Source organism: Mus pahari, chromosome 20 (genome assembly GCF_900095145.1).
Source record: "Mus pahari chromosome 20, PAHARI_EIJ_v1.1, whole genome shotgun sequence".
In the NCBI taxonomy this organism is placed as follows: Eukaryota; Metazoa; Chordata; class Mammalia; order Rodentia; family Muridae; genus Mus; species Mus pahari.
The window spans coordinates 4,355,150-4,370,788 of NC_034609.1; the positions used below are offsets into that span (position 1 = coordinate 4,355,150).

Sequence of the window (15,639 nt, forward strand, 5' to 3'; positions counted from 1 at the left end):
ATCTTCTGCTACATATGCAGCTAGAGACACGAGCTCAGGGGGTACTGGTTAGTTCATATTGTTGTTGCACCTACAGGGTTGCAGCCCCCTACAGCTCCTTGGGTACTTTCTCTAGCTCNTCCATTGTGGGCTCTGTGTTCCATCCAATAGCTGACTGTGAGCATCCACTTCTGTGCACATGATAGTTTTAAGACTGCATCACTAAGTAACAAGCCCTTTATATGCTCCTTCAACTACAAAATGTAAATCCTTTCTAAAGCCCCAATAAAATATGAACTCTACCTAAAGACCCAATAAAGTTACCAGAAGCATCAGGGCAATGATGAACTAAGAATCTTTGGAAATTACAAAGTACCGTATTCAACAGATGGTTTTGTGATCATACAAGTTGTTGAGAAGTCTTTTTTTCTTTGTTCAGTGAGATTGTATATACTACCATCTTTATGGTGATTACATTTTAAGTAGGCGTTGTGTTTGTATAAAATTATGATTTATTCTTGAAGATCTAGTAAAAACTAAGGCTGTTTTTCCCCAAGAACATACACAAAATTTACACATGATTCCAAAGCATTCACGTTCAAACAGTACTTTCCATAGAACTGGAGGTAACAATTGTGAATCTTGCACTAAGAACCTTTGTTCTAAGGAAGAAAAATTCTGGTGGTTACTATAAATGATTAAGATGAAAATCAAGAATGTTTAATATTTAAACATCTGCAAAATTTCCTCAACAGAAGAAAATAGAAATATACTGGTTTTATACTTACCTATCTGGATTTATTAGAGATCGAATAGTAATGGCAGCCTTTAAACGTTGCTTGACATCGAGGTAACTAGAAGGTTCATCAAACATAAAACTAAGGGGAAAAAAAAAAAGCAAGTTTGAGTAACACAACTACACCTCACCCTTTTTAAGTAGCACAATAACGGTTTCTGACTTAACAGAATGAAAATTTTCATATACCAAGAAGGAAGGCTACCTGTAATGGTAAAACTCTGTTCTGTTCAGAAGGAAGAAAATAATTTCAAAAAGCAGAAATGTATATCTACAAATTTGAGGAGAGCTTTTGAAGATTGGACTAACTTATTAATTGGTACCTTCTCATGAAAAATATTCTGATAGAGTCTCAATTACTTTGAAGAGCTCTTTTCTTTCTGTTCTTAAATCGTATTTACTGTGTTGAGGGGTGCCATTGCCTGCATTTGGAGGTTGAAGAAAAACTTGCCTGTGCTGGTTCTCTTTCTACCCCGTGGGTCTAGGGAATTCGACTCAGGTGGTAGGGCTTGGTGTCATGCCCCTATTCAGCTGAGCCATCTTGCTGGCCCCAAAGAGCCATTATCTTAATAGGCTCAAGTCCAAAGGCTTTAAAGCAGATGGTTTCCCATGCACAGAATGTCAGAGAATACTTGGTGAAGACGGGGCTTGATTATACACTAGAGCAACAACATGGAAAAGTATGGGAATAATAAATATCTGAGAGGAGGAAATATTAGTAAGCAGGAAGGAGACTTGCTGTTTTTATTCCATGTCTCCTTCACAGAGCCACATCATTCTGACACTGACTAGTCTACAGAGCCACGTCATTCTGACACTGACTAGTCTACAGAGCCACGTCATTCTGACACTGACTAGTCTACAGAGTCACATCATTCTGACATTGACTAGTCTACAGACCATCTTTTACTTGAGATATTTAGAAAGCTTACTAACCTCGATTGGAGAGCTTTAGTTTTATGTAAGGTATAAATTACTACTCATAAAAGCAAAGGACTTATTGAAGGGAAAGTGGGTCATGGAACTAGAACCGCTTTAACACATCACCTCAAAATCAAACACTTAAAGGTCTCTATTAATTATTCCTTTCAAGATTACTGCTAAATTAGCAGCATTACAATAAAAACTCACAAAGACTGAGACACACAAAAAGTGTAAAGTAACCTACATATCAGCTTTTTGTATGCAAACGACAGCACAAGCAAATCTCTGCAACTCTCCTCCTGAAAGATCTTCGACATTTCGTTCTTTAAGGTGAGTTAAATCTACAAAGAATAATCAGAAGCATTGTGTTCAATGTTATAAATTCCATTTCACCTCTTCTGGGCATAATGCACACACTTCATGTCATGCCTCTAGGTCTGAATGATAGTCCAGTTTAAGACTGTGTAGTACAATAATAAAATAATTACTAAAGCTTTCCTCATTAATGTGGCAACCCATAGCCCATCAAGAGGATTATGACTAAGTGCAGTTTATTAAAAGCATGTACTCAAATACTTACCAAGCTGCTGACATACAATTGCCTGTGTCTTTGTTTCATCTTTTCGGTCCAGAATAGAGCCCACTGTCCCCTGTCACAACAGAAAATTATCACTATATTCCTTTCAAAAATTTCACAAAGTAAAATAAGTCTATTTTGACAGAATTGCTATCATCCTACCAATAATCTACAATCTATAACTTCTATCTATAAGCAAACTGACCTTTGCAGCCTTGGGAATTTGGTCTACATATTGAGGTTTGATAATGGCTTTTAGGTCATCTTCGAGAATCTTGGTAAAGTAATTTTGTAATTCAGATCCACGGAAATAAGTCAAAATCTCTTGCCAATCAGGTGGATCCTAGAAATACAATTGTTATGTGAGTGGAAGATAAAAATACAAAGGGGACAGTTTCTAAATAAAATTAAACATATATCTAAATAGAGGACTTCTAGTTTAAGATTGGAAGCAGACTTAAGTTTCAAATCAAGGCATATTATTTTAAAAGTTTGAGAGAGCCGGGCGTGGTGGCATATGCCTTTAATCCCAGCACTCGGGAGGCAGAGGCAGGCGGATTTCTGAGTTCGAGGCCAGCCTGGTCTACAAAGTGAGTTCCAGGACAGCCAGGGCTACNGATTTCTGAGTTCGAGGCCAGCCTGGTCTACAAAGTGAGTTCCAGGACAGCCAGGGCTACACTGAGAAACCCTGTCTCGAAAAAAAAAAAAAAAAACCAAAAAAACAAAAAAACAAAAGTTTGAGAGAATTATGAATTTTCTGGTAAGCAACTAAGCAACACTAATTTTAATTTTGAAGGGATAGAACACGAGACTTGTCACACACACACAAACAAATGACAACAACAAGATGACATCAGTACATGGCAGTGTAAACCAGTATTGGGAGGCTGAATTCAAGGTCCTCTGAAGCTACACAGTAACAGCATGTTTAAAAACAAACAAACAAACAAACAAACAAAAACAAAACAAAACAAAACAAAACAAACAAAAAAAAAAACCAAACCAAACTTAGGATGTTTAACACCTTTGAACTGTACTCCACAAATTAACTTAAAAAAAAAAAAATTAAAAAAAAGTATACCCATCACCCTCATAAAAAATCCATAGAAGACCCGACGTATTAATTTCCACAGCCTTTATACATACATCATACTTTCCAAGGTTTGGTTTTTGTTTTCCTGCTAAAATTTTCAGTGCAGTTGACTTTCCAATACCATTAGTTCCAACTAATCCCAAAACTTCACCTGGACGAGGGATAGGCAACCTATTACAATACAGGAAAACAAAACAAAAACAACTTGCTATTAGATGGAAAAGATACACAACAACCGAATGATGTATTTTAAAGCACACAAGTGCCATTAATAAGCTAAGAAATATATGCTAAGCATTAGTGGCTACTAGTAGAGAGAAAACAGCCAAGAGAAACTAATTGCTAGAAATGTATTCATAATAAATAACTTCATCCAGTTCTTTATCAAAAATGACATTTTTCTTTATAGCTAAGGCTCATCTTTAAAACACTAAATGTTTTGGTAAAAATTTCACAGCAGGTACAATACCACATTCTCCTCCCCCCTCTCCCCCAATCTACCAGTGCTGTTGGCTCCTTAAGAGCCGGCAGGGTGAAAATACCTTTTAATTAATAAAACCTAGACTTTCAGATTCAATATATTAATATTCAGCAGATAAAAGTAAGCAGTGAGGCTAGACTATGCACACCATTAATCCCAGCACTCAGAAAGCAGACATAGGCAGATCTCTGAGTTCAAGGCCAGCCTGGTCTATACAGAGTATGTTCCAGGACAGCCAAGGCAATACAGAGATACCATCCTGAAAAGCCAGAAAGCATTACAGACCCAGTGATTTAATGAGGCCCAAGTCAGTATAGCATTTCCTGTGGGACATAACATCAGCTGATAATTAAAACCAAACCAACTTTCTTTAAAGATTATTTGGGGTAAGGGCACTATGAACCACTGTCACCTGTGATCATATTTTAGAATAATTTAAGGGGTTTTACCTTCCAGACATCTAGTTTCTGTATCTTCACAACATAACTCAATTGGGCATTTGTAGTTGCTTTAAAGTCCCTCAAAAATTAATTCAACTATTAACCAGAATGAACCATTGTCATTTTTTGCTTGTTTTGAGACATGATTTCACTATGTAGCCTAGACTGGCCTTAAACTCACAGAGATGCCTCTGCCTCATGAATGCTGGGATTAAAGACATCTGCTACCATGCCTGGCAACTGGTGACATATAAATTAACCTTGCATTTTATAATAGTCTATTACTTTTTGGTAGATGTGCAATATCACTTTCATCCACATTCTGAAAATCCTTCAGGGAATTTTACCCTTGACTGAAGTAAAGAGGAATATACCTGTGAAGCTTGAAGGCATTGGCACAATAGCGATGTGTTGTTTCTTTTTCCAAGTTGCTTGGCAAATTGACAATTGATAAGGCGCCAAAGGGACATTTCTGTTATTTAAAATCATCACATATTAATTTATAAATGAATTAACAATATTATTGAAATCTTCCAAGCACAAAATTTACAAATATTAGAAGTAATTTACTTAAATAATCAAGTTCCTTGAAGATAATAGCTATATAGACAAATTTGAGTCTTTATGATTGATACAACCTAAACACTGTTCAATAGTTTCCATAATTTGTCTATAAGAGTTTTTTTTTCCTTAAATTACTCCTGTCCTTGTTTGCTTCTTTCCTATAGATAAAGTCTTTTATAGTGTCTTGATTTTATCATTTGGGGGAGAGGGTTATATCTATCCTGCCAATAGATAGCCTATATATTGAATCAAAGTTTATTATTTTTCTGTTATAACTCATCCTTCTATCTTAAGAATGTTTCAAGGCTAAAAATAAATTAACATCGAAAAAGAAAACATCAACAGAACTTATTCAATGTAGTATTTGACTATCAGACAAATGTCCCCAGAACAAGAATGGCCAAGTATAAGGATGTCACTAAGAACAGTGGGAGCCTGAAGGCTGGGGAGACAGCTCAGGTGTGTAATACCGAGCTTAGCTGGATCCCCAACACTCATGTGAAAAGCCAGGTACGGCAGTGTGTCCCTAACATTTCAGAGCTGGAGGTAGACACAGGGGTCCATAGGGCTCGCTGGGAGTCAATTAGCAGGATTAGTGAGAGACCCTCTTTTTAAAAAAAGAAAAGAGTTGAGCACCTTTAGTCCCAGCACTTGGGAGGCAGAGACAGCTGGATTTCTAAGAGTTTGAAGACAGCTTAGTCTACAGAGTGAGTTCCAGGACAGCCAAGGCTACACAGAGAAACCCTGTCTCAACAAACCAAAAATAAAACAAAAATGAATGAATGAATGAATGAATAAGGGATGTAATTAAGAAAGACACCTGGCTTGTGACTTCTGGCCTTCACACATCTACCCATGCACATTAAAGAAAAAAAAAAAAAAAAAAAGGCAACAGTAATGTGGCTAGAAAAGTATCCCTAAAGAATAGACAATGGTAGACATGACCAGGAAGGACACGATCAGATGACAACTCTGTTCAGCAGATGTGTTCAGGGAACTAAGAAACTCATTCAGAGAGAATTCAGTGAATCTTCATTTCAAACTGAGACCAAAACAAATTAAAGAAAAAAAATTGTTTTCTAGTAACTTCTGCCTGTACTCATAACACTAAATTTTTACAACTCTATTTTGACTCTCCTCTTTTCATCAATGCAGGTTACAGGTAATTTTAAACTATTATGTGACTTAAAAAAGAAACTCACACCATTTATAAATAATGTGGATTATTCAGTGTTCAGGAGGCATATATTTCCGTTCACCCCCATCACCAAGAGTTTATTTAACTGGTTTTAGGTATTCAGATAGATATCTATAACTTTAGAATATTAATTTCTCATAGCATCAAAATCAAAACAGAACAGACGATACTGTAATGTTCACACCAGAGTCTTGACACCCAGCAAAAAAGCAGGCACGCATGATGAAGGGTTAGTTAGTATTTGCCTGGGATATTTCCTGCTTATGCTTTTCAAAGTAGGAAAAACTATTTCTAGATTCCATATAAATTTTTGGGACACTTGAATAAGGTTTCAAAAACAAATATAATACACCCATGGCTTATATGTTCAACAATTTATAGGGAAGTTTCTAAACTCTGGTGAAGTAAGTTCCTTTTTATATTACCTATAAACAAAAAAATCTAATAACATAGCAGTTGTTAAATCTTTCTTTAAGGTTGGAAATTTATGACTTATAAGTAAAACATCAATTATTCAATGTAACAAAATTTAAGATGTTTAAAATTATACTATTGGGATAAATATAATTGATACATATGAGATATAATAAAGCATTTTTAGATTGTATTTCTACTTGAGGGTAGTAAATTTAAATTTTGAGACAGGTATGGTACATCTGTTGAACTGTTTATGAAATTGCTTTGTTTTTCTTTTTTATGTTCTCAGTTTGAAGAGTCACTGACCTCTCTGCATCAGCGCCCTAAAGGTGCAGCCTTTAATCCCAGCTGCTTGGGAGGCAGAGACAGACGGATCTCTAGGAGTTCAAGGCCAGTCTAGTCTATATAGCATATTCCATGTCAGCTGGAGCTACACAGAGAACTGTCTCAAAAAGAAAATAAATAGACCTGAAAATCTATCATGCCAGTTATATTTTATCTCTAAAAATTTCTGGAAAAGATGTGCTACACTTTTGTATAATGAAAAGCTCAACACAGAGAAATAACCTAGTTAGAAATATCTTTACCTAGCTATATAGGATGATTACTTGTTTTTAAAAGTTTATTATTATTATTAAAATTATTATTAGTGTGTGTGTGTGCACGGTACATTATGTGGACAGTGTGTCTGTGTGATCTTGTGTGTGTGTGTGTATGCCATGACACATCAGGTGGTTGTCAAAGGACAAATTTGTGGAGTTGTTCTCTCTACAGTTAAGTGGGTTCCTCAGTTTGACCCCAGGTTACCAGACTAGTTCTTCCAGGCCCTTTCACTGACCAATGGGTCTTAAAGGTGTGCTTTTGGGCTCTGCTCCTCCAGGGCCAGAGACAGATACACCTTCTTATGCAGTGCCAGCCTTTTCCCTGAAATATGATGGTGAAGGTTGGAGTCAACAGATTTGGCCATATTGGGTGCCTGGACTGCATGTTTGCCTTCAACTCTGGTAACATGTAACATGGGTACTGTTGCTATCAATGATCTCATCATTGAAGTCAACTATATGCAATCCATGTCCAGTGTGATTATAACCATGGTACTTTACACAACAGAGTCAAGGCTGGGAATGGGAAACTTTTCATTGACAGGAAGGCCACTTCCATCTTCTAGGAGCGTGATCTACCAACACCAACAGGGTGAAGTTAGTGCTGAGGTATCTTGATTATCATGGAGAAGGCTGCAGCCCACTCAAGGGGTGGAGCTGAAAAGGTCATCATCTCTGCTGATGCACCTATGTTTGTGAAGGGCATTAACCATAAGGATGAATAACTCACTCAAGAGCATCTGTAATCCATCCCTCCTTCACCACCAACTGCTTAGTCCCCATGGTTAAGGTCATCCATGACAACTTTTGGTATCACTGAAGGACTCATACCATCATTCCACCCAGACTATAGATGGCTCCTCTGGGGAACTGTGATGATGGACATGGGACTTCCTAGAACATCATCTTTGCATACATTGGCTTCACCAAGGCTGTGGGCAAGGTCCTCACAGAGCTGAATAGGAAGCTCACTGACATGGACTTCCATAGTCCTACTCCTGATGTGTCCATAGTAGATCTGATCTGCTGCCACCTGGAGAAAGCTGACCAATATGATGACATCAAGAAGGTTGTGAAGCAAACAGTGGAGGGAGGTCTGAAGGACATCTATTCTGGGTTATAATAAGGACCGGCGTCCTGGCTCACTGCCAAGCCCCGTGATTCCCTGCTTGTTTACCAAAAACCTGATTATGCACACCTGAATGATCACGGGCACCTAAGTGATCACATGCTGTCTGCCTGAGGCAGAACCGTGTGTGTGTGTGTGTGTGTGTGTGTGTGCGCGCACATACACACAGCAGAAGCTAGGGAATAGGGAAAAGAGCTGAAGCAGAAGCTAAGGGATAATAGGGCAGAAGCTGAAAGAGAATAAAGGAAGCTGCAGTGGGAAGCTGTGGAAGCTGCTCAAACCCTGCCTTGGCGTATGTGTCGTCTTTGCCCCACCTCTGCGGGACGGAGGTCGGGGGCACGCAGCAGGTATGACTTTGAATGTGACAGACCTCAGAGTCTACATGATCTCCAAGGAATAACAAACCCCAAACTATCAAGAGAAGAGAGAGTTGCTGTGGAGTTCCCGCCCTAATGCCCAATGCACTTACTTCCCCTCAGTTTTTGTTAGATACCCTCGAAAGAGAGGGGCTTAGAGAATCCTAACATCTTGCAAACTACCATTAAAGTTCTTTCGAACTCCCAAATAAATAAGTAAAGTAAGTTTGATTTGTGGGCCACTAAGATCATACAGTAGGTAAAGGTACTTGCCACCAAGTCTGATAATCTGGGTTTGATCCCTGGAACCTACAGTGTATAAAAACCGACACCTGCATATTATCCTCCAATCTCCACATGTACACTGTGTCACAGGCTTCCCCAAACAGGAGCACACACACATGTACACACACTCAAGATTACAAAATAAACCAAAGTAAAAGCTTAGGCGGGTGGTGGTGGTGCGTTTGGGAGGCAGGGTCAAGCAAATCTTTTGAGTTCTAGGCTAGCCTGGTTTACACAGAGAGATCTAAGATGGTCAGAGTGGTCCATTAAAAAAGCAATAATTAAATTAAAAAAGCAATAATATTGTTCTAAGAAGATTACTTTCTTAAATTTCTTTTTAATTTATCTACCCTATACTTTTGTCTTTTTAAAAATTTTTAACGTACTAAAACTTTTCACATTCTATTTTTGACTCAACAAACAAATATCACTTACCTTAATACAAATACCACAACCAATACAAAGAGTTTCAGAAATCCATGCTATTTTGCTCTGGGGTGTAACTTCTATGCACAATTTTCCTGGCAAAGAAAAATAATTTCCTTTATCTTTTAGAATACTTTTAAGATTGCCATTTAGAAAATACCTCTTTCAAAGTCTCACACCAAAGTTTCAATGATAATGATTTAAATCAGAGTTTGGTGGGACAGATTCTGAATTAAATACCCAGGTTTATCAATTATGTATTCTTATCGGGCATTAAACAAATGGCCAATTTTGTCCAATATCAGTAAAAAGATGGTAAACCCCGAAACAGTATTATGTGAAAGTTGACTGACTTCAATTTGGTTTTGGTGCTTTGGATGCAATTGGAGTTATGCATTCACTAGCTGACTTATAAAAGAAATCATGTCGCCAGGGAGTGGTGGTGCATGCCTTTGATCCCAGCACTTGGGAGGCAGAGGCCAGCCTGCTCTACAGAGTGAGTTCCAGGACAGCCAGGGCTACACAGAGAAACCCTGTCTTGAAATAAAAAAAAAAGAAACAAACCAAAAAACAAACAAGAATTCCCTCCCACTTCCCCCCCCCCAAAGAAAGCATGTCTTAGCAATGAAAGGCACACCATAGACATGAATAAATTATTTCAGTGAAATAAATGAAATAAATTATTTCAATTATTTTATGAAACCATAAAAAGCTATGCTGTTTTCTAGTACACAGACAAAATTCAGTACAGTATTTGAGACATCAATGACTGAATTTCTGAAAACCATGGGAGATACTAACAAATACCTACAGGTTCTCTTCCGATTTGGTAAGTCTAGAAGGTCACTACTACGGGGCAGCAGTCATAATACTGAAGTCATAACATAACACTGAAGACTGTCAACAACTTGTCACCTCTGAATTGTTACATTTACTCCATCCTGAAAACCTAGCAATACCTCACAAAATGTCTGTCTTAAACTTGAAATTATTTTTATTTTTTGGTTTTAATATGAAAACAACATCTAATGGAAAGACCCTGGCAATCCTTTCCCCTTGACTCATCTACAGAAATCTGTAAGACTGCAAGGATTACAGTAAACTTTGGTTTGACTTTTTACATTCTCTGAATATCTTAACAATTACGTTCTATGATTTGTTTCAAAAGGATAATTTAAAACCAATAAAAGTTTAGAATTCTAAATGCCTCACTTTTGTAGCTCACAGAAACCACCAGTGATTTAACTAACACAGTATCTGCTAACCCCTAGGAAGTTTCCAAACCCATCTGCTTTTCCACAGCCGCTTTCTACTCTTGGATGCCAACAGAGACACTTACCCATCCGAACCACAGGGCAACTCTTTTTGCACTCCTGCCGACATTTCTTAGGTTTGCATTTGTCGTGGTTGACAATAGCAATTCTTGTTAATTTGTCTGCCATAATTGTAACAAAGAATATCCAGCTCTTCTATTAAAGAAAAATGAACAAAATTATTGCAAGTTCTGTAATATAAAGAGAAATAATTTATGGGTATAAAAGGAGGACATAGGGGGAGTGGATAGGTAGGGGAGGGGGGAGGGTATAGGGGACTTTGGGGATAGCATTTAAAATATAAGTGAAGTAAATACCTAATAAGAATTGGAAAAAAAAAGGAGGACACATCATATGGAGTTCCTATGTTCATTTGCAAAATTAAAAATAAATTAGGAACAGAAAAATAATCTACTCAGTTTGGAAAACAAAATTTTACATAGTGAAGTTAGATTATAAAACAGGTGACACTTAAAATACCACAAAAAATTCCTAGAAAGATAATACATACACAGAAAAAAAAAAAAAGCTCAAAAACACTAAGTCACAAAAGACCTAATCAAATAACTTATGTTACCTCAGTTTTTGTAATAAAAATAGTTAATATCAAAGAAATTGAATTCTTCTGTAATTTATATATACAATTAAATCTCTTGGGTAAAAAGAAGCTATATAAACAAAAGCTCTTTTGGGAAAAAATAATCAGGAAGATTAAAACAGCAAAAATGGAAAATACATGACAGATTAAAAAATTATATAAGGCCTCAATTATTAATATTGATACCATTGTATGAATATAAATTTATAAACCAGATTATATATGAACATACCCCCACCCAAATCATGAATTCGTTTTCTTTCTTTCTTTTTGGAGACAGGGTTTCTCTGTATAGCCCTTGCTGTCCTGTAACTCATTCTGTAGACCAGGCTGGCCTTGAACTCAGAAATTTGCCTGCCTCTGCCTCCCGAGTGCTGGAATTAAAGGCGTGCCCCACACCACACCCGGCTCATAAATTGATTTTCTTATCCAATCGACTATAATGACTACTACTGATGGAAAGGGGAAAATGCTTATTAGAGTTATGAGCATCATGCTACAGCCCAGGTTTTTATGTAGTAGAAATGTTGTATACATACTTACTATGTCTTAAAGACTTTTCTATATAACGTCTATAGAGAATTAAGATCAGACCAAATTTACAATCTTTATATTAGGTTAAGTGTATTGACATTAACTCCCTCATGTGACTAAAGGGATTAAGTTCTAACAGTGCCTTCACAGTCTAGTTTATCTCCAAATCTAAAGAAAAAGCCAAAACCCAACACTACCCATCTGCGAAGATACTATGCTGACCTTTTCTGTGACCCACAGCTTACATAGCCATTAGTATGATTAGACTTGGAGGGTCAGAAGCAATCTTGCTCCTTACTGTTGTCCTACACTATCTCTCCTCTTGCTTCCTAAGAGCAGGCTTTCCTCTTAGACCTGAATGTTTCCATCCTTTACAGACTACCAGACTACTTCCTTTCAAACTGGTAAATGCTCTACTTTGATTTGGTAGAGGTGAGCAAAGCCATAGTAATGAAAAACAAAACAAACAAACAAAACCCAAAACCTTAACTGTTGTGCCGACAAAGTCATTTCTTTAAAAACTGAACCAGGTCCCCTAAGTTTAACTTAGAAACTAAATGATTCTACTTTACCTCCAAAGCTTACTTAACCCCAAACCAACCAGGTACTAGTCTAAGAAATTGACTATTTTAGCAAACCAACTAATAAACTGGGCACCACGCATTCCAATACAAATAAAAAATGCTTTCCCACAAAGTACCCAGTAAATGAAAGTATTTTCAGAGATAAATAAATCTTTCACTATGAAATTGCTTACATTGGTCTTTGTTTTTAATGATGCTACTAAAACTATCTTTTCAAATTATTAAAAAAAATAAGAGCCTATAATAAACATTTATAGGGAACAGAAATATACTAGAGGTGGCTAATTAAGCTGATTTAAATAATAAAATAAATTATTTTACATTTAAGAAAAATATAGATTCTTTGGATAACGGTTACATAGGTAAACATAATTTGTTCAATCTCCATATTATTTCCAAGAATTAGCGAAAGGGAGTTAGTTCCCATCTTTCCAATAGGAAGAAGCCTGAAGAGGAATATTACAGGAAAAACTTTTAGGAATACAAAAAGATCTGATTCGAAGGCTGGAACTATTAAACTAGTGACTGTGGAGTGCCTTCCAGGTGAGTGAAAGACGGTATGCATAGGAAGCACAGACTAAGCTCAGCTCACATGAACTAGTATGACCCATGCTTACGGTAAGTTAGCCTTACAGAGTGGAGTAAGCTGGGAAAGGCACATAGCTTTTTTTTTTTAATGATTTTTAATGGATCCCCTTTCAGCAACTGCTAAATGTTTTTCTGAAACATATTTTTGTCTTTGTTTCGTTTATAGAGGTGAGCTAAGCTGTGCTATGAAAAGAGAAAACCTTAAACACATTTTGGCTGAAAAATATTTAAGGATTATAGTGAATACATTATCAACTGACAGACTACTTTCAGCATACCAGGACCATTGGCTACAACACAAATGTTACTATCCTAACTCCTAACTCCCTAGTTTGTAGCCCCTTGGAAGAAAGGGTAAAGCAATAAAAGCTTTTTGACAGCTATTCCTCAGTTGCCATTTTTACCATCAAAAAAGAGAAAATACTTATGTAGCTCTTGAGGTTCAGAAATTCACATTTGACCATCATTTATTTGCAACAAATACTAAATATCTAGCATGTATTAAGCCTAGAAAGGCTATCTAAAGGCGTTTTATAGACAGCATCCCTGAAGTCAAGAAGCCGAAGATGTAATAAACAAAAAAAGAGATTAAATCACTAATGGCAAGAGGACAGGGTGCTACAAAGCGCCTCTCCAAAGTCCTAAAGACAGGCACTCAACTCGGAAACTCACTTGGTCTAACCGCTCTATGAGACAGGTAGAACGACGTTTGCGTATCATGTCTATAAAGTCTGGGACTGGACTGGGAGTGCTGGACTTGATGGCGGCAAGATGCTATGACTCACTCCACAATTATTAAAAAACGACTACTTCTTACAACCAAATGCCAACGTGTCCATCTGACTGTGAGGGGAAGCGTGGGGGGACCGGCTGGGTGCGGGGCGTCCTCCACCGAAGGGTTAGCTTAGGGTGGGCGTGGGGCTGGGGGAAGGGGCAGTGGAGGGTGGCGAGCAGAGGCGATGGCGTCTGCGACCGTCCTCGTGGCAGCTGGCCGTGTCTGGAGCCCAGACGCCCTGAGGCCCGGCTGGCAGAACGGACGCGCGAGGAACGCTCCGGCGTCCCAGATGTGCAGCCGGAGCCGGCTGCCACGCGCCACGGTCCCCGCTACTGAGGCCTAACTACAGGCGCTCCGACAGTGTCCCTCAGCCTCCCCAAGGTGGCAGCCGGCCGGCGACACCCAAAGCCCTCCCACGAAGCCCCGTACCTGGAGACAACGGGCCCCTTACAGCGGGGCGTGCGGCAGCCGAAGCGGCGCCAGCCGTCAGGTCCGAGCACACAGCGTGTTCTCAGCGCCGCCGGCCAAGATGGCGGTGCACAGCCGCCGCCTCGCGCAAGGCGTGAGGGCATAGTGCGCGTGCGCGACAGAGCGCAGAGTCGGCGCCGGGGGGGGGGAGAGGAGGGATGACGTTGCCGACGTCATTGCGCTGCGACGCCAATGAACTGAGGGAGCCTGGAACCGCTGAGCCGCGGTGGGAGTGGCGGCGGCCCGAGAACCCGGATAGTGGCGAGCTAGGTGTGTGAGACCGCCGCTCTTCCTCGATCTAGGGAACCGTGTGCTAGCGGGCGCAGGTAGAGCCCTTCTCCCTAGCCTCGGCGACATTAGGCTTGCTGTCTCCGCAGGCTTTGTGGGCCTCGCTAATCCGGTAAGACGGGGGGGCGGCAGGCAGGATCCCAAGTCTCATTCCCAGCTCCTTCAGTGTTACTGGTTAAGGCCAGGAACCCATTTCTGCCCTAGCGTTTTGTCTCATCCACTTGGCTGTTCTTTGGAGTTTGTGCCAGTGTCGAGATGGGCCGCCCCCCGCCCCCAACCCACATCCCCAATGGCAGGGTATTCATGCTGTAACGGAATTTATAACGTCTCCGTGATTCTGTAAATTATAAATTATTATTGTTTGTGCGGTGGTTATAGGGATAGCTTGGAACCCAAAGGGACGTGTCAAGGTGCTGGTCTATAGTTATGTTAGTCTTGTAGCAGAACTTTATGGAATTTATTGTAAGTAGAATTTACAATAATGTAAAGTAGCCATAAAAGTCACCGAAACAAGTTAACATGGTCTTGACCCTCGAAGTTTTTTTTTTTTTTTTCATGCTTTTCATAGGTTTACTAGGATTAACAAAAGGTAAGGAAGATGAAGGGAATATGAGTGATTATTTTGCCATTGAAAATTTACTTTAACCAAACAGGTATCTCTAGGTAGTCCTGGAGCTCACTGTGTAGCCCTGGAGCTCACTGTGTAGCCCCGGAGCTCACAGCGTAGCCCTGGAGCTCACTGTAGCCCTGGAGCTCACTGTGTAGCCCCGGAGCTCACTGTGTAGGCCCGGAGCTCACTGTGTAGCCCTGGAGCTCACTGTGTAGCCCTGGAGCTCACTGTGTAGGCCAGGTTGATCTCAGACTCTTGTGCTTTTCTGCTGTCGCCTTTGCCTCCCTGAGTACTAGGATTAAAGATATGTGCCACAATGCTGGGCACTGAAATTCTGTTTTTACATTTTTGCAGAAAGATTGTCATGACATGCTAGGATGTATATTGCTTGTCTCTCCATAGAATAATTTAAAAATGACCACACCGAACAAGACACCTCCTGGTGCTGATCCTAAGCAGTTGGAGAGGACAGCAACAGTCAGGGAGATTGGGTCTCAGGCTGTTTGGTCACTCTCTTCCTGCAAACCAGGTAAGCAAAGCAAAACCCCAGGCTATGATAATCGTTATTTACAATCAATTTTCTTTTCTTTATTTTCTCCCCTCCCCTCCCCTCC

General features: G+C 39.3%; 2 protein-coding genes across 5 annotated transcripts in view; one reads left to right on the forward strand and one right to left on the reverse strand.

The window, feature by feature from the left end:
- The window catches only part of Abce1 (ATP binding cassette subfamily E member 1), a 29,534-nt gene extending 15,241 nt beyond the window's left edge, over positions 1 to 14,293 (reverse strand). The window contains exons 1-9 of the mRNA XM_021219982.1: positions 14,089 to 14,293; positions 10,607 to 10,736; positions 9,277 to 9,362; positions 4,665 to 4,762; positions 3,423 to 3,540; positions 2,482 to 2,619; positions 2,280 to 2,349; positions 1,944 to 2,040; positions 768 to 857 (exon numbers count right to left, since the gene is read on the reverse strand). Of these exons, the coding sequence (XP_021075641.1) occupies positions 768 to 857; positions 1,944 to 2,040; positions 2,280 to 2,349; positions 2,482 to 2,619; positions 3,423 to 3,540; positions 4,665 to 4,762; positions 9,277 to 9,362; positions 10,607 to 10,709 (800 nt within the window). The 5' untranslated portion in view covers positions 10,710 to 10,736; positions 14,089 to 14,293. The remainder of the gene's footprint in view (positions 1 to 767; positions 858 to 1,943; positions 2,041 to 2,279; positions 2,350 to 2,481; positions 2,620 to 3,422; positions 3,541 to 4,664; positions 4,763 to 9,276; positions 9,363 to 10,606; positions 10,737 to 14,088) is intronic.
- Positions 14,294 to 14,314: 21 nt separating this feature from the next.
- Positions 14,315 to 15,639, forward strand: part of Anapc10 (anaphase promoting complex subunit 10) — a 47,309-nt gene continuing 45,984 nt past the window's right edge. Inside the window, exons 1-2 of one of the 4 annotated variants that reach the window (XM_029532693.1) lie at positions 14,315 to 14,397; positions 15,428 to 15,554. In XM_029532693.1, coding sequence (XP_029388553.1) covers positions 15,440 to 15,554 — 115 coding nt within the window. In that variant the 5' untranslated portion in view covers positions 14,315 to 14,397; positions 15,428 to 15,439. Of the gene's footprint in view, positions 14,528 to 15,379; positions 15,555 to 15,639 lie in introns of all 4 variants that reach the window. The other 3 variants (XM_029532692.1, XM_029532695.1, XM_021220526.2) reach the window with 3 other exon arrangements.